This window comes from Vulpes lagopus, chromosome 13, assembly GCF_018345385.1.
Source record: "Vulpes lagopus strain Blue_001 chromosome 13, ASM1834538v1, whole genome shotgun sequence".
NCBI lineage: Eukaryota > Metazoa > Chordata > Mammalia > Carnivora > Canidae > Vulpes > Vulpes lagopus.
Window position 1 is genome coordinate 17,852,441 of NC_054836.1, and position 18,236 is coordinate 17,870,676.

Consider the following 18,236-nt stretch of genomic DNA (forward strand, 5'->3'; position numbering starts at 1 on the left):
TAAAACTTTGAGATCAAGATTTGCACGTTCTACCAACTGAGCTAGCCAGATAGATGCCCCCCCAGTCTCAGGAATTTGAGAGATAAATTCCTGTTTTAAGTCACCCAGTCTGGTATTTTCTTATAGCCGTCCAAGCAAACTAAGACACCTCAGTCCATAATATTTCCTTTCCAAAAAGAAGGGAGTGGGTTTAGTCCTGGGAAATACTCTCTCTCAAGAAGTTGACCTTCAGCCCTAAGCAGGAGCTAGTGAGTATTTCTTTAAATAGTTCTTTTTTTTTTTTTAAAGATTTTATTTATTTATGAGAGACACACAAAGACAGGCAGATACATAGCAAGAGGGAGGAGAAGCAGGCTCCATGCAAAGAGCCCGGTGCGGGACTCGATCCCTGGACTCAGATCACACCCTGAGCCAAAGGCGGACGCTCAACTGCTGAGCCACTCAGGTGTCCCTAGTGAGTATTTTTAATGGAAGAAGATACCCTGGAGTTTGTGTTAGCTAAATGTTAGACTCAGCAGCCCCCATCACCTATTTCCTTCCTGATCTGCAGAGTAATGGAGGTAAGCAGAGTCCAGGCTGCCTTAGAGTCATAAGTTTTCACTGATATCCAGGATAGGGTCATAGCAAGAAAAGGAAAATCCTTATGTCCATTAGAAAGTGGTACTATTGGTTTCATTGAAAGAATTCTGCACCCCATTTTCTAGTGTGCCTTGGGTAAAACTACTTAGCTTTCTCATCTATAAAATAAAGATAGTAATTTCTACAACATGGGGTTGTTGTGAGATTAAAATGAGTTCATGTATTAATGTTCTGTGAAGGGCCTGGCATATAGTAAGTACTCTATAAGGGACAACTATTTTAATATTGTTATTTTGTTATAATGGTGTTTAGATGGGTTGGAGGGGTAGGGTCATGAAGACAGATTAGAGTAGCATCCAATTTTAGAAGCATTTGCTGCACTGCCACCCACACATTAATGAGGTTTTACTGATAGTAAAATAATTTAAACTAGTTAACATTCATTTTGTGCAGTGATTCATTTAATCACCCAGTCATATCATAAGTATTCATTGAACATCCACTATCAGCTAGGCACTGTTCTAGGCAATGAATAGAGCAGAGAACAAAGAATCTCCTGCCCTCATAAAGGTAACTATAATTATAGAGGGCAGCCCAGGTGGCTCAGCGGTTTAGCGCCTCCTTCGGCCCAGGGCGTGATCCTGGAGTCCCAGGATAGAGTCCCATGTCGGGCTCCCTGCATGGAGCCTGCTTCTCCCTCTGCCTGTGTCTCTGCCTCTCTCTTTCTCTTTCTCTCTCTCTCTCTGTCTCTCATGAATAAATAAATAAAATCTTTAAAAAAATTATAGAGTGAAATAAATCATTTATGTGTCTAGCTTTCTCCAACATCTGCTTGATTGGATAATAATAAGTTCTAGGTTTTCATTTGTACCATTTTCTTCAGTGTTATATCTACCAACTCTTTTATTCCTTCATCAGTCTCTTCCTCAGATGACTGTTGGTGCAGACTGTTCTTCAACATGTCAAATATCTCTTCTTGAGAAATGTAACCATCACCGTTCAAATAGTAAACTTCAAAACAGACTGTCCAAAGCACAAGAAATGTAAAGACTTGGGTAAGAACAGTTAAAATATCACTAGTCTTCTCCTTAGTTATTTCAATACCTAGTTTTTAAAAAGATAAAAACAACTTCTACAACCTACAATTATTGGTCCATATGATAGATTTTAAAATAAAGTACTCTTTATTATACTTCCTTCCACAAGATTAAATATCCCTTGGGATGTGGATTTTGAAATTGAGAGTTTAAAAATATTATGAAACTTGAAACCATGAAAATCCCAGAAAAGAATATAGGAACAAGGCTCCTTGACATGGGTCTTGGTAATGATTTCATGGCTCTAACACCAAAAGCACAAGCAACAAAATAAAAAACAAGCGGGCCAAAAATAAATAAATAAATAAAAGACACACACACAAAAAAACAAATGGGAATACATCAAACTAAAAAGTTTATGTACAGAAAAGAAAACCATCAACAAATGAAAAGACAGCCTATGGAATGGGAAAAAATACTTGCAAATCAGATAAGGTGTTAATATCCAAAAGATATAAAGAACTCCTACAACTCAATAGCAAAACAAAACCAACCCACTTTAAAAATAGGCAAAGGACTGGAAATAAATATATTACATTATCTTAGTTGGTGACTTCTTATTTCTGGAATACTTTGAAATCAAGGAGTTTAATTTAGGTACTTGAAACTATAAACAAATAATACCTTCTGTATTCAAAGAGATACCATCAATTCCAACTTGTAAATATTAATAGTCTTTTTCCTCTTCTCTGTCCCCACTGTTATTTCCTAGATAACTTCAACAATCTCCTAAGAAACTCCCTTGCCTCTATCTAATTTTTTGTTATTTATTATAGTTGATTCACAACTATCCTCTAGAGAGTGTTGGGGAGAGGAAACTGATGTCTTTTCCTTAGTAAGATTCAACCTTAATGATATATACATTCAACTTACCTTATTAGCCTCATGTCTCGACATCAATTTTTCCCAACTCAACATAATCAAACATCCATGCCTTTATTCATACCGTTCCTAATACCTAGCATGGTCTTCTTTCTAGTTTCTTTCTGCTCAAGATTTACCAAGAACCAACTGAAAGGCTAGTTATTCTTTGAAAATGTCTTCTGATCCACCAGATCCCAGTGGAAAGAACTTTCTCAACACTCCCATGTAGTATTTTGAAAATACATAGATTTCTAAGTAATCACATTATATTGTGGTTATTAGTTTATATGTATTATGTGACCCAGAACTGAGCATCTCCTGTTGTAGAATGACTTCTTGGATCACAAATAAAAGAAGACTTTTATAGACTTCAAAAAAGTGTGATGAAACTACAATAAAGGAGATATATAAAAATATTTTTTAAGTAAACTCTACATCTGATGTGGGATTCAAACTCACAACCCAAAGATCGAGTTGCATGTTTTACTGACTAAGCCAGCCAGGCACCTATGAAGATAAATATTTAAACTTATGGTCATTCAATACATATATACACATGTACACATACATGCATGTGTGTGTGTACCTCAATATTATGATTCTCTTCTTACATAGAGTACAAAAACTAAGTATAAACTTCATCACATCACTGACAACATTTTTCAATATATTTGGGTAGTGAGTTTGTCATTCCCTGAGGGTCTGCCTATCTGCACTATCCAAAATGATCTCTCTCTCCCTGGAGAGTGTCTTCCATGACTTCCATCCATTCATTCATGCCACAGATGACCCTACTCAGGTACCAAAAATACAGTAGAGCAGGAGCTCTTCCAAACTTTGTATTCTAGTTAAATGTTTTTGCAAAAGAGTAGAACCAGGTATAAAATTCCAGATAATCAGATCAGCTGTGTCTTTTTGTTGAGTCTCTTTGATCCAGAGCATACATAAAGCACAACCTTGAGAAGTAGTATTTTTCCCGTTAACATATCCTGAAATGTCTATGAGACCTTTTTAGAAAGAGGGATTAGAGAAGGAAAATTCTTTGATAGTGTGATGCTTTAATCATGTATTGCCACAACAATTTACATCCACCAAAAACTTAGCAATTTATGCAAATTCCAACACTAGCGTATTGGTGTCTGATAGTTAATGTGTGTTTCATCTTGTTTTGCGTCAATCACTCCCAGTTATTTTCTTTGATTAAGAGATAGGAATGGCCTCACTGTGACTTATGCACTGGCCTGTATCAAGGCCCATTTTCAGCAGAGCCCAGAGGCAGCCACAAAATCATGGCCTTGCTGGCTGATTGCAGTTGGGCTCAAGCCCTGACCTTAACTTGCTGGTCTTCACTCTTGGCCTTAAGCCAAAGAGTGGTCATGGTGACATTTAGGCATTGCAGAACCAGTGAAGAAAATGTTTGAGGACCCTGGGTCTAGGGACTCTCCCATGAAACAGGCCACCCATTTCATGTTTTGATGTTTTTATAAAGCTGTCATGAACTATTTTTGAAATAGTTGCTGTAGAGAACATGGATTTTATATTTTTAAAAAATGTTTAAGCATTCACTAAATACAAAATTGACAATGCATATTACTGTCAGTAATAACATGTAGAAGAAATCTTACACTTAAGCTTTTCTTCAAAAGTCCCTCGAAGAAACACCGATAATCCTTTAACCCACTCTTTGGCATTTATGCAGTTATCATTGTCTTTGTCAAATGCAAAAAATACTGAAAGAAAAATATCATAGAAGCATATTGTAAAAAATATTAAAAAAAAAAGAAGCATATTGTATTTTACAACTATTTTATTTTATTTTAATATTTTATTTATTTATTTATTTAAAGAGAGAGAGAGCACGCATGAGTGGGTTGGGGGAGAGGCAGAGGGAGAAGCTGATTCCCCGTTGAGCAGGGAGCCTGATGCAGGGCCCCATCAGGAGACCCTGAGAGATCATGAGCTCAGCCGAAGGCAGATGCTTAACTGACTGAGCCACCCAGGCACCACACAGCTATTTTATAATTCAGAAGTATGTATATATCAAAAGATTTTCAAAACCTTCCTCAAAACAACAACAAAAACACACTGAAAACCTTTCCTCCCAAATTGAGGGGAAAAAAGGGTTTTGGCACAGTCTTTCTTACAAGAGTCAAAATTACTAGAAATATGTTTCCCACAGATTTTTATAGAAAAAAAGGAATAATTCTCCTCCAGGATCAATGATGAACTTCACTTGTGATATTTTGTACAGTTACTATGAGCCAAGAAGAGCAACATGGAGCTAATCAAGTGATGGTAATTTATACTAAAAAGAGTGGCAGGGGTTCCTGGGTGGCTCAGTCTGTTGAGTAGCCAACTCTTAATTTTGGCTCAAGTCATGGTCTCAGGTCCTGGGATCCAGCCCTGCATTGGATCTCTGCTCACTGGGGAGTTTGCTTGAGATTCTCTCTCCCTCTCCTGCTGTCCCTCCCCCTACTCACACTCTGTCTCTAAAATAAACAAATCATTTAAATAAATAAAAATAAAAAGAGTGGCAAAGGGGACACCTGGCTAGCTCAGTTGGTAGAGCATGTGGCTTTTGATCTTGAGGGGGTCATGAGTTCAAACTCCATGTTAAATGTAGAGATTACTTTAAGAAATAGTAATAATAGGGATGCCTGGGTGAGCATCTGCCTTTGGCTCAGGGCGTGATCCTGGGATTCGGGATTGAGTCCCACTTCAGGCTCCTTGCAGGGAGCCCGCTTCTCCCTCTGCCTATGTCCCTGCCTTTCTCTGTGTCTCTCATGAATAAATAAATCTTTGAAATGTTTATTAAATTAAATTTAAACAATAAAATAGTAATAATATAAATAAAATGCATTTGAAAAGAGTGGCAAAATTCTGTTCTAAACAGTATGTATAGGGCAGCCCCGGTGGTGCAGCGGTTTGGCGCCGCCTGCAGCCTGGTCTGTGATCCTGGAGACCCGGGATCGAGTCCCACATCAGGCTCCCTGCATAGAGCCTGCTTCTCCCTCTGTCTGTGTCTCTGCCCCTCTCTCTCTGTGCCTATGAATAAATAAATAAAAAATCTTTAAAAAAAAACCCAGTATGTATAATACCTAAAGATAATTTACTAAATAACATATTATTTTTAAAATTACCAATGAAATCTTGGTATTATTATATAGAAGATAAAATGTTACTCTTTTAGGGGTAATGTTAATTATTTTTATTATGATTATGGTTTCAAGGTATATACCTATGTCAAAACATCAAATTGAACACTAAAAATTTGTTAGTGAAACTGGATCACATTAGATAATTTCCTATTTTATTTTTTTAAAGATTTTATTTATTTATTCATGAGAGACAGAGAGAGAGAGAGAGAGGCAGAGACACAGGCAGAGGGAGAAGCAGGCTCCTCTCAGGGAGCCCAAGCAGGACTCAATACCAGGACCACGGGACCACGACGTGAGCCAAAGGCAGACGCGCCACCACTGAGCCATCCAGGTGCCCCTAATTTCCTATTTTAAATATAAGATCCTCTACTTTTTTCAGTTTAATGAGTAATTATCATTTTTGGTACTAATACAGTATTTTTATGAGGAAAGAGTAGTCATTTAGTAGTTTACATGTCTACAGCATATGAATCCAAAGACTTCATGAGTAAAAAGTCATATGCTTAACTTAAAAAAAAAAAAACTAATACTGGCAACTTACTTACTGGTTATTTCTCAAGATGGTACAGCTATGAGATAAAACATTCTGAGTGAGTTTTGATTAAAAACCATCCTCACGGGATGCCTGGGTGGCTCAGCATCCCTCACGGGATGTTGGGTGTCTGCCTTTGACTTGGGGCATGATCCTGGGGTCCGAGATTGGGTCCCACAATGGGCTCCTGTGGGAAGCCTGCTTCTCCCTTTGCCTGTGTCTCTGCCTCTCTCTCTCTCTCTCTCTCTCTCTCTCTCTCTCTCATAAATAGATAAATAAAATCTTTTTTAAAAATCCTCACAATCAGATCAACTTTTATTTTATATTGGCAGCCTTATCAGAATTAAGTCCATCTAGTTTGGCATGGAAAAACTCAAGGGGGATCCCTGGGTGGCTCAGTGGTTTGGCACCTGCCTTCGGCTCAGGGCGTGATCCTGGAGTCCCGCGTTGGGCTCCTTGCATGGAGCCTGCTTCTCTCTCTGCCTCTCTCTCTCTCTGTCTATCATGAATAAATGAATAAAATCTTTAAAAAAAAGAGAGAGAGAAAAACTCAAGGGGCACCTAGGTGGCTCAGTTGGTTGAACATCTAACTCGACTTTTGGCTCAGGACATGATCTGGGAGGTGTAGGATCAGCTCCCCAGCCCCCAGAGGAACTCTGTGCTCAGGAATGGGTTCCTGCTCAGCTCAGAGTCCACTTGTCCCCCTCCCTGCCCTCTGCCCCTCCCTCAACTTGCACCAAATAAATAAACTTTAAAAAAATTCAAAGTCTTTGATGACAACTGAACACACATACATATATAAAAATTTGCCATATATAATTTTGTCATTACAAATAGATATTTGCCACATATTAATATGTACACCATATATATATATTGCCTTCTCAGCTTGGTCCATTTCAATTTCTTAAGACTCTTACCCCTATTCATTAGCATATCATCAGTCATTCCAAATACGCTGTGCAGGATCGCTCGAAATGCATTACGATCTAGTCCAAAGTTATTAAGTCTTACATTAGCTCTTTCCACCAAGCTGTGAAAAAGTCTTATGAGACACTCTACTTCACTTTTTTTGACTGTAAAATAAAAATACAAATATATACAGCTTAGACTTAGTGAGTACTCCAATCTAATAAAAAAATATTTTACTAAGCAGCTATTTTGTTCCTATGGTGCTAGATGCCCTAGCAATGAAAAAGTATGACATGACTTGTTACTTAATGGCTTACACAATTAAAACAGGCATCCCCTAGAAGTCTCATAAGATAGCATGTAAATGGAAAATCATGTAACATAGCAGTCACCACTATAGACATGTAAAGAAAGAGAAATCAGTGTGGGAAAGAGGAGTTGGGTCACTATCATGGGAGCAGACTTTTAACAGAGATTTGAAGGATGCATATTATTTATGCAGGAAGAAATGTGTTGGAGGTAGTAAAATAGAGAATTCCAGGGAGAGAAAACATGGGTAAAGGGAAGAAGTGAATTGTGGTTGGGTTTGGACATGCTCTATTGGGAGCACAACAACTGGAGAAATGAAACAAGATTGAAGAGAATGGGCTAATGGCAGAGAAAATTATCCTTTATACTTGACTTTAACCACATAGAATTGAACTGCAGATCCACTTAAAGATGATTTAAAAAAATACATAGTGCAGGGCTGTAAATGTATTTTCTCTTATGATTTTCTTTATTTTGGGGAAAGGGGGGGAGTGAGGAGAGGGAGAGGGAGAGAATCTTTAACAGGCTTCACCCCCAGAGCAGTGCCGGATATCACAACCTGAGCTAAAAGCAAGAGTTGGAGGCTGAACCGATTGAGCCACCCAAGTGCCCCATTCTCTTATGATTTTCTTCTTAATAATAGTACTTTTTAAATTTTATTTATTTATTCATGAGACACACAGAGAGAGGCAGAGGGAGAAGTAGGCTCCCCATGAAGCAGAGAGCCTAATGTGGGATTTGATCCCAGGAACCCAGGAATATGACCTGAGCTGAAGGCAGATGCTTAATGAACTCTGCCACGCAGGCATCCCTCTCTTATGATTTCCTTAATAATATTTTCTTTTCTTTACCTTACTTTAAGATTACAGTATATAATACATAAAATGTATGAAATATGTTAATTGATTTTATAATTAAGGTCAGTAGTAGGCTATTGTCAGTAAAGGTTTTAAAAGCTCAAACATGGATTTTCAACTGTGTGTATACTATAACTAATATAGTATAACTAATATAGTTTAGCACCAACTATAACTAATATAACTATTGGTGCTTGTATCCTACAGGTCGTCCAAGGTCAGCTGCATTTTACTGAAGCAGTGTTTCTCATGGACCACTTCTGGACCATCTGTATGAGAGAATCAATCCCCTCTTCATTGTTTAATCCAGATTCCCATGTCTTGCCCCAGACCTACCAAGTCAAAATCGCTAACATCAGGCTCAGGAATTAGCTTTTAAACAAGAGCTCTGTTGATTCTTCTAGGCCCTATGGATTGAGAAGTGGTTAGGAAAATTCATCTGGCAAAATTACATTGAAGGGGAAAACTGGAAGCATAGAAGCCAGGCTTGGAGTGATAGGGCTTTGGTTAGGGAGGTGGAGATGAGGTCAGAAAGTGGAAAGGGACTTGGAATGTTAGAGAAAATCAGGACTTGGAGACTAATTTTCTAACAGAAATTTCCAATATTCTTACACCCGAATTTCACTCTAGATTTAGGAAAAGGGTATTTTGAAAGAAGTGAATGGGTGATTCTAATGCATTGTCAGGACCGAGAATTAAGGGATTAGATTTAGGGGGGCTGGGGTACTGAAGTGCCAGATTCCACTTCTGTTTCTAAATTAGAACAGCAGACTTAGATGAGTCATAAAGCTTCCTTATGGCTCAGAGTCCTCACCTATGAAAACTGGGTATTGTCCTAGATGATCTTTGAGATTCATTCAGTTTCTAAAAGCCCATTTCTATGAATCATAGATTATTTGAAAGAACCAGAAGAGTTAGGAAGGAAACCTGGTTACTATTTTTTCTCTTCCACCCCTTCCCCCGTTTTTTCTTTTTATAAGGAAAGTAGGGAGAAATATTTTAGATGCTATCTTTGAGATGATTTTAACTCACCCAATTGAAATCAATGATAACACATAGCACATACACAGTTTACAACATTAGGGTTTCTACAATGGTCAGAATGATTTGGTTCTTAGGGGAATGGCTGATAAATCTGAAGAATAAGCAATTACAAAGGTACCTACTGTTTTATGAACTAAATTAGATTTCCAGGCTCCACAATATAACTATAAGCCCTGAAATACAACATAAAGATCATTTTTATCCATCCAAAAAGCATTTATTAAGAGCCTCCTGTGAACCAGGCAATGAATACACCATGCTTCCTGCCCACAAAGTTGTTATACTTCGGCGAAGATATTAAAAAAAAAAAAGGAGGGGGGATGCCTGGGTGGCTCAGAGGTTAGCCTGATCCTGGAGTCCTGGGATCGGGTCCCACATCGGACTCCCTGCGTGGAGCCTGCTTCTCTCTCTGCCTGTGTCTCTGCCTTTCTCTGTGTCTCTCATGAATAAATAAATAAAATCTTAAAAAAAAAAAAGGTGCCACAAGGTATTACAAGCACTATGATTGATGGTGTTTGGCCATGACCCAAAGAAAGGAATAATCAACTGGGGAGGGAGTAGGAAATTAAGAAAGGTCCCGAGATGTCACTTGAGCTAAGACCTGCCAAAGGTAAGCATTTGCCAGAGGAGGCAGCTTTGAGGTATGTTCCGAGTTAGCTGCAAATGGTTTGGTGTAGCTAAGTGGCAGATTTGACTTTATGGAGAATGAGGAGTTTCTGAAACATTTTGGCTGGCAAGTTAATAGGATCATATTTGCACTTAACGGAGATCACTTTGGCAGTACATTGTTGAAACTACCTTGTGGGACACCTGGGTGGCTCAGCGGTTGAGCGTTTGCCTTTGACTCAGGACATGATCCCAGAGTCCCGGGATCGAGTCCCACATTGGGATTCCTGCATGGAGCCTGCTTCTCCCTCTGCCTGTTTCTCTGCCTCTCTCTCTCTGAGTATCTCATGAATAAACAAAATCTTAAAAAAAAAAAAAAAAAACTACCTTGTGAATGGGTGAGTCCAGATATGACAACACTGTCTTCCCAATCCATCCCCCATGCTCTTTGTACAATGACTTTGATATTCCTTTTTTTTTTCTAAAGACTTTATTTATTTATTCATGAAAGATGCAGAGAGAGAGAGAGAGAGGCAGTCACAGGCAGAGGGAGAAGCAGGCTCCATACAGGGAGCCTGGCATGAGACTCGATCCTGGGTCTTCAGGATCACGCCCGGGCCGAAGGCAGGTGCTAAACCGCTGAACCACCCAGGGATTCCTGACTTTGATATTCCTGAGAAATGGGGGTCTCTCCTTTACTTGAAACTAGGAGGGGGCAGGGTGTGTGTGTATGACTGTTTCAACCAGTAGAGCTCAGTGGAAATGAAGCAATATGGACTTCAAGGCTAGATCACATAAGGGGATGCAGCAGCTCGGAGGACAAAAACTTGTTGTATTCTCCTTCTTTTCTTTGGAATACGAAGAACAAAGCAGCTCAGGTGTGGATGCAATATAAGGAGTGCAGAGTATGTTAATGATCGCCTGAAAGTACTCCTGCTCAATTCTGAGGGAGAGAATTATCATTGGAGTGGAAATGTTAGCACCAACAATGTGAAAATGGATCCCTGAGGAAAGGGATGTTGTAAGAGTCAGGAGCTAAAAAAAAAAAAAAAAAAAAAAAAAGAGTCAGGAGCTGCTCTGAGTCAAATATTAACAAGTCATTCAAGACAGCTAGTAAGGGTTTTAGGCACAATCTTCAGCAGGTAATAACTTTTTCTGAGTTTTATCCATGTAAGCTCACATTTCATTATATCTAAAGACCTCACTCATGATGTCAAGGAACCATTGTTAATGATATTTGGGAGATCATAGGTAATGAGAATGGTGAGGTACTAGAGATTGGCCCGTGTTACTTATTTTGGAATAATCTTAGATTTACATAAGAGAAGCAAAGATGAGAGTTTGCATAAAATCTTCACTGTCTTTCCTTGTTAACACCTTACAGAACGATGGTACATTTGTCAAAACAAATACACTAACATTGGCACATTATTATTAAACTATAGATTTTACCACACTTTCCCCACAAATGTCCTTTATTGGCGGGTTCCAGAATCCAAGCCGGGATATGCTTGGTTGTCATGTCTCTTCCAATTTGTGAGTTTTCAGTCTTTCGTAACCTTGAGTTTTTATTTTGCATAATGTTCCTCAGTTGTTTGCCTAAGTTTTTCTCACGATTAGACTGTAGTTAGGGGTTTTGGGGAAGGATACTAGAGATAGGTTGCTGTTCTTCTCACATGTCAGGGGGATACATATTAACAAGGTTAACTGTTGATAACTTTGATCACTTGGTTAAGCTAGTCTACAGGATTCTCCACTCTAGTTACCATTTTCCCTTTCCACAATCTATTCTTTAGAAGCCAGCTGCTCAAGTGAAATGAATTCCACTTCTTGGGAAGGAGTATCTATATTATTATTTGGAGTTCCTTCTCCTGAAAGGAAGAGGTGTTTCCTCATTTACTTACTCAATTATTTATGTCAGTATGGGGTGTGTGTGTGTCACATACACTCATTTTATAATAATTGTTAATTTTCTTGCTCAAATAGTTCATTTTGGACACTGGGAACTTTTGAATGGTTTCTTGTATGTTTCACATAGCATAATCCATTGGCTTTTTCATCTCTTTGGTGAAATTAGTTGGACCTCCAATTTATAGTCACTCAGAAATGAAGGTAACAACTTAGACTTGTGATGGGCATCTGAAGTAGGAGAGTCTTGTGGAACTGAACCTATGGGATCTGATGCCATCTCAGGGAGTGTCAGGATTAAGAAATTGCTGGAATGTCACAGAAAATTGCTTGCTGGGGAAAAAACCATATGGTTGGGAGACCAGAAGTGTAGGTGTGGTAGTAATGTCAGAGTAAAAGAGAAAAAGAGGTGTAGTGTACGTTTTCCTTTACACTCTGTGCAGCTATTTCTTCAAGGAATCCTCATTCTTTTTTATTGGAGATTGATATTTAGACACCAAGGTCTAGGCACTAGGTGTGCTTGTTTTTACTGGGATATTAATATTTCTAAGCCCAATATATAATGAGGGGGGCAGAATATTTCTAAGCCCTCTCAGCAAACATTGCTAGAAAATATGTCTGTATACTAACCTACGTATGCATACATACTGGCACATGTTATGTCTCACAAATAAAGTGAAAGGCAAATACTGGACTACTGGATTTATAGGTGGTCCTGGGCTAAGTCCCAGAAGAGATAATCAATTGTATTAGAAATTCATGAACACTCAGGGGCTCATGAATTCATAAGGATAAATCATACTAGATTTAACTTATTTCCTCCTTTTGGTAGGACCACTCCTACTGAATCAGAGAAATGCAGATTACAAAGTATTTGGATTTTAGCAAGGCATACGACAAAAATTTCTTATTCTTACATGAATTATCTACTCAGTATCCAGTAGTGCCAAGCACAAGAGTAGGCTTTCAAATGAATGTTTGCTAAATAAATGATGGCCCCTTATAAATAGCAGAGGTAAAGGAATATACTGATGAGTCAGAATCCAAAGTAACATCTTGATGCCAAAATAATCACTTGAATCAAACAATATGAAATTATTGGGAAGCTTTAAAATTCTTCACTTAGCTTTAAAAAACTTTTATTCTACGTTAAGTGTAAAAAAAAGTGGCTAAACAACATATGTGTGAAGACTGGGTCAATTCCTAACTCGCCATCAGTCAAGCTGGGATTGCTATTAGGCTTACAGAACTGAAGTTTCATGAAACTAAGAATGTAAAATGTGTTGGCTAATTGAATTTTAAATTAAAAAAATAAATTCTAAGGGAAGACATCACCATGTAGTTAGCAATAGTATTCAAGATCCTAAAGAAAAAAGTACAATTTCCCTGGGCTTAAAGCACTAGGAAAGGCAGTAGGCAGTTGAAACTCCTGTATATTGTTTCTGAATGTTTTGAAGGCTCAAGAGAAAAAAAAACCACCAATGTGAGAAATAAAACCAAGACAATAAATTAGCTAGGTTTCAAATTCCAGAGACCCAAGAAAGCAAAGATTTAATTAAATACAAATACACACAAAACCAGATTGCCAAGGATGTGTGAATATGCAACTTAATGTATAAATTTAGAACAATAGAAGATTGAACCCATAAGTATAAGAACAAAAAGAAATGAAGTTTCACTTGGAAAAGACAATTTTGATTAGGAACTCTTAAACTTAAAAAAAAACTTAAAAAAAAAAAAGGAATTCTTAAACTTCAGTGTGTCTTAAGAGTACATGGAGTGAGGGATCCCTGCGTGGTGCAGCGGTTTAGCGCCTGCCTTTGGCCCAGGGCGCGATCCTGGAGACCTGGGATCGAATCCCACGTCGGGCTCCCGGTGCATGGAGCCTGCTTCTCCCTCTGCCTGTGTCTCTGCCTCTCTCTCTCTCTCTGTGTGACTATCATAAATAAATACAAAAAAAAATTAAAAAAAAGAAAAAGAGTACATGGAGTGAATGATCTGGATGCTTAGCCCCACTTGCTGATTTTTAAAATGTACTTAGGGTGGTACCCAGGAATCTACATTTTCAATATGAATCTTTGGGTGATTCTAATGGTGGAGATACTCCCACCATACTATGAGTAAGAGGTACAGAGCCAAGATCAACTACAGAATTTGTGGGCCCAAAGCAAAGAAAACATGGGTCCTTCACTCACAGTCTGTGTTGACACAGCATTAAACTAAGCATGGGGCCCTGTGACAATCCATAGGCTGCAACCCATGATTAATTATGCCCTGATGTAATGATCCTCCACCCCCACTAGATTAAACGTCTTAAAAATTCTAGTTAATTTTAATTTACATTTACATTTATTTATTTAAAAAGATTTGAGAGAGAGAGATAGCAAGAGAGAGCATGAGCAGGGGGCAGAGAGGGAGAAGCAGGCTCCCTGGGAGCAGGGAGCCCAATGTGGGTCTCGATTAGATCCCAGAACCCTGAGATCATGACCAGAACCACAGGCAGGCACTTAACCAACTGAGCCACCCAGGTGCCCCCCTCTTTTAAAATAATTTTAATTTACATTTAAATAGGGATCCCTGGGTGGTGCAGCGGTTTGGCGCCTGCCTTTGGCCCAGGGCGTGATCCTGGAGACCCGGAGTCGAATCCCACATCGGGCTCCTGGTGCGTGGAGCCTGCTTCTCCCTCTGCCTATGTCTCTGCCTCTCTCTCTCTGTGACTATCATAAATAAATAAAAAAAATTACATTTAAATAGCCACACACATACTTTAAAAAATGGGGCGCCTGGCTGGTTGGTTAGAGCAATGACTCTTCATGTCAGGGTCATGAGTTCAAGCCCCATCTTGGGTGTAGAAATTACCTAAATTAAAAAAAAAAAAAAGCCACACATAGCTAGTGGTTACTATACTGGGCAATGCAGCTCTAGCTCCATATTTTATTCCAGCCAGCTGCCTCAAGACAGTCCCTTCCTGAGAAAAGGAGGCCAACACAGCACTCATTGTTAACCCTCCCCATGCCTATGAAGAACCAAATTCCAGGACTTGGCTGGCTCAGCTTGGTAAAGCATTTGACTCTTGATCTCGGGGTTGTGAATTCAAGCCCCATGTTAGGTGTAGAAATTACTTAAAAATCTTCAAACAACAAAAAAAGAACAACAACAAAAAAAGTCATGAGAGGCCAATGTCTACCCTTGTCTCAACTGAAGGACCCAATAACTGAGCCAAATTCAACTTTTTTTTTTTCTTTAAGATTTTATTTATTCATGAGAGACACACAGAGAGTGAGAGGCAGAGACACAGGCAGAGGGAGAAGCAGGCTCCATTCAAGGAGCCCTACGTGGGACTCGATCCCGGGTCTCCAGGATCACACCCTGGGCTGCAGGCGGCACTAAACTGCTGCGCCACCAGGGCTGCCCCAAATTCAACTTTCATTCTGTACTTACTATGGCACAGTTGTATACATACATACATAAAAGTTGTATACATACAAAATGACCATAAGACTCTATAATTTGAGAAATAAAGATTGAGTGTAGGCTCTGACATCACCTGTTCTAGTCCTGCCCCCACCAGAAAAGTCCACTGAAATTTTAGACAATCTAAGACTTGGGTTTCCTCATTTGAAAACATGGAAAATATCACCTACCTCACTGGGCTTGTTCTGAGAATTGAAGATGAACACAAACCATTTAGCACAGCAACTTCCCAATGAAGAGCCCAATAAACATGAGTTGTTAGTAATCGGCATGTAAAATAGGAATCTGGTTACACTGGTGAATAGCTATAGCCTGAACTTTTGTTTCTAACTTAGCATCAAAGCTTTGGAAAGGAATGCAACTCATTCCTCTTTTCAAATAATTGTTAGGTATCTTCTTTGTAGGAGACTATATGGAATACGGATCAGTCTAGTATTACGTGTTCAAAACCGAGACTTTCAGAAAATTGCTTTCAAATAACATGTTATGGTACTGAATACACATTTAGATAGCAGACATTAATGAAAACAGTTTCTCCAGAATGGGGAGAGGAGTTAGATTTTTAAAGTCCGCAAAATTTCCTTTTGAATGTCATAAAACTCAAGATACTGTTAAGAAAACAGCAAATAACAGAAGATATTACATCCAACATTGGTTACACCTGCCAGATGAATTTTAAGGGTTGTCTAACAGCAGGATTAGAAAAACAGACCTTAGAAGGGCCTGAGGAACTCATTGCTTAAATTACAACTGGAGTAAGAAAAAATAGATCACAAGTGAACTTACACGAGCCCTACACTTAAAATATTTTAATCAGGTGTCCTAAAACATATTTGTGTATGTGGAAAGAGTCATATAAGGACTTCTAGGACAGCATAAGTGCTAAAGGACTATCTGTCAACCAAGTACTGATTATGATACAGTCTGAAATATGATGAGACTCAAACTTTAAAGGTTTACTCTGACCAGTTCCCTGAGTTTTCTGGCACAAAAACTCCCCATAGAGGCAGGGGATTGACAGCTATAGATCTTTTAGATGTTGAAGAAATAGCACATTGCAAGTGCTATTAAATTTAATATAACAGATTTGGGGGGGAGGGGGTTCCTTGCCCTGACCTTAAAAAGGAATTGCTTTGTCTCTTGGGTATGACAACAAGCAATCCTGACTGAGAATCCTGAGATCGTCCTTAGACTTTGAGAAAATTGCTTTTATTTTTTTAAATGGCGAGAATATTAGAAATGAGAGGAACTCTATTTTGGGAGTTACAAAGAACTTGTTAATGTCCAATAGGTCTGTCAATTTTTCTATTTTATGGAATAAAGGTGTTCAGGCAGTGTTGGATGTCTAGTCAGTACTTACAGTTCTTGACAGTATTACTGATGGATTCCACCAGTTTCTTCATAGTCTTCTGGTCCATGCTAAGTGTGGCTTCAACACACTGCAGAATTCTGACACCCTAGTTCCACCCTGCGTGTCCTGGGTTGCCACTGATTCCACAGTTCACTACTCTACGCCCAAAGAATGTGACCATGGCAACATTCCAGCAACCAAACACAGAAGGTTCTCAAGTGATTGGAAAAATATGCAGCAAGGTTGTTACCACCCAATATAAACGCAGTAATTCATTAATGTTATTGTGATTTGAAATATCTACAGCAATTCCAACATTTATGGCTTTTGTAGGGATAACCACCACTTTATTTTTTTAAAAAATTTTATTTATTTATGATAGTCACAGAGAGAGAGAGAGAGAGAGAGAGGCAGAGACACAGGCAGAGGGAGAAGCAGGCTCCATGCACCGGGAACCCGACGTGGGACTCGATCCTGTGTCTCCAGGATCGCGCCCTGGGCCAAAGGCAGGCGCTAAACCGCTGTGCCACCCAGGGATCCCTAACCACCACTTTAGATGGTACTTCATATTACTGTCATTTATTTTTCCTTAGCACAAACTGTATGGTTGAAAATGTTTCCTTCCTATCTGAATACCTAATTGAGAATTAAGTAAGATTATCAAGGCTTTATTTTAATACCGAAATAAAACATTTTTTCCAGGCTATAAATAGCTCCTTCAAAGTTTATAACCTCCTTTAAAAACTCTAACTAATGGGTACCTGAGTGGCTCAGTCAGTTGGGTGTCCAGCTATTGGTTTCACCTCAGGTCATGATCTTGGGGTTGTGGGATCGAGCCCTGCGATGGGTTCCATACTTGGTGGGAAGTTCAGATTCTTTCTCTTTGCCCCTCCCCTTGCTCATGCATGCTCTCTCTCTACACCTAATAAATTCTTTTTAAAAAGTTAAAAAATAAAAACTCTACTAGTACTCTCTCATGATCACCAAAGAGAGACTTCAGTCTGGGAGGTCCTAGAGAAATGTAAAGCCACACTTGTACCCCTCACTGACTGGTAAGAAAGCATGCTGAGACCATGCAAAAAGTGGCCAAAACAAAAACTGTTCTAACTCTTGTTTACTGCCCAATCCTAATACAGAGAACAAACATCTCCTAGTCTACGTTTGCTAACTTTCACCATGGTAACTTTCACTGATTTTTAGAATTTAGGACACTATATTCGTACAAATTTTAAATAAGAGTTTTAAAATAAAGCAAATACAACTGGGACAAAAAAGCTTTTCTGAACTTTTCTTTAGGAAATACCAGATGAGGGATCCCTGGTATTTTCTTCATACCAGGCACAGTGGTTTGGCGCCTGCCTTTGGCCCAGGGCGCGATCCTGGAGACCCGGGATCGAATCCCACATTAGGCTCCCGGTGCATGGAGCCTGCTTCTCCCTCTGCCTGTGTCTCTGCTTCTCTCTCTCTCTCTGTGACTATAATACATAAATAAAAATTAAAAAAAAAAAAAAAAAAGGAAATACCAGATGAATGTTCATTGAATTT

The 18,236-nt window shown here is 38.9% G+C and overlaps 1 protein-coding gene across 1 annotated transcript; it reads right to left on the bottom strand.

The window, feature by feature from the left end:
• Positions 1 to 1,432: 1,432 nt before the first annotated feature.
• LOC121475027 (EF-hand calcium-binding domain-containing protein 1-like) lies at positions 1,433 to 17,059 on the bottom strand. Its single transcript, XM_041728161.1, has 4 exons — positions 16,701 to 17,059; positions 7,151 to 7,306; positions 4,166 to 4,270; positions 1,433 to 1,602 (listed from the first exon to the last, which is right to left on the bottom strand). The coding sequence occupies exons 1-4, from the start codon at positions 16,756 to 16,758 to the stop codon at positions 1,433 to 1,435; spliced, it is 489 nt and encodes a 162-aa protein (XP_041584095.1). The 5' UTR covers positions 16,759 to 17,059.
• Positions 17,060 to 18,236: the final 1,177 nt, after the last annotated feature.

Excerpts from the sequence above, each read along its gene's own strand:
- LOC121475027 (XM_041728161.1), bottom strand. The coding sequence starts at position 16,758 with ATGGACCAGAAGACTATGAAGAAACTGGTGGAATCCATCAGTAATACT. Across the intron at positions 7,307-16,700 it reads CAGTAATACTGTCAAGAACT|TCAAAAAAAGTGAAGTAGAG; the intron begins GTAAGTACTGAC and ends TTTATTTTACAG. Across the intron at positions 1,603-4,165 it reads TTTTGAAGAAAAGCTTAAGT|TCTGTTTTGAAGTTTACTAT; the intron begins GTAAGATTTCTT and ends TGCTTTGGACAG.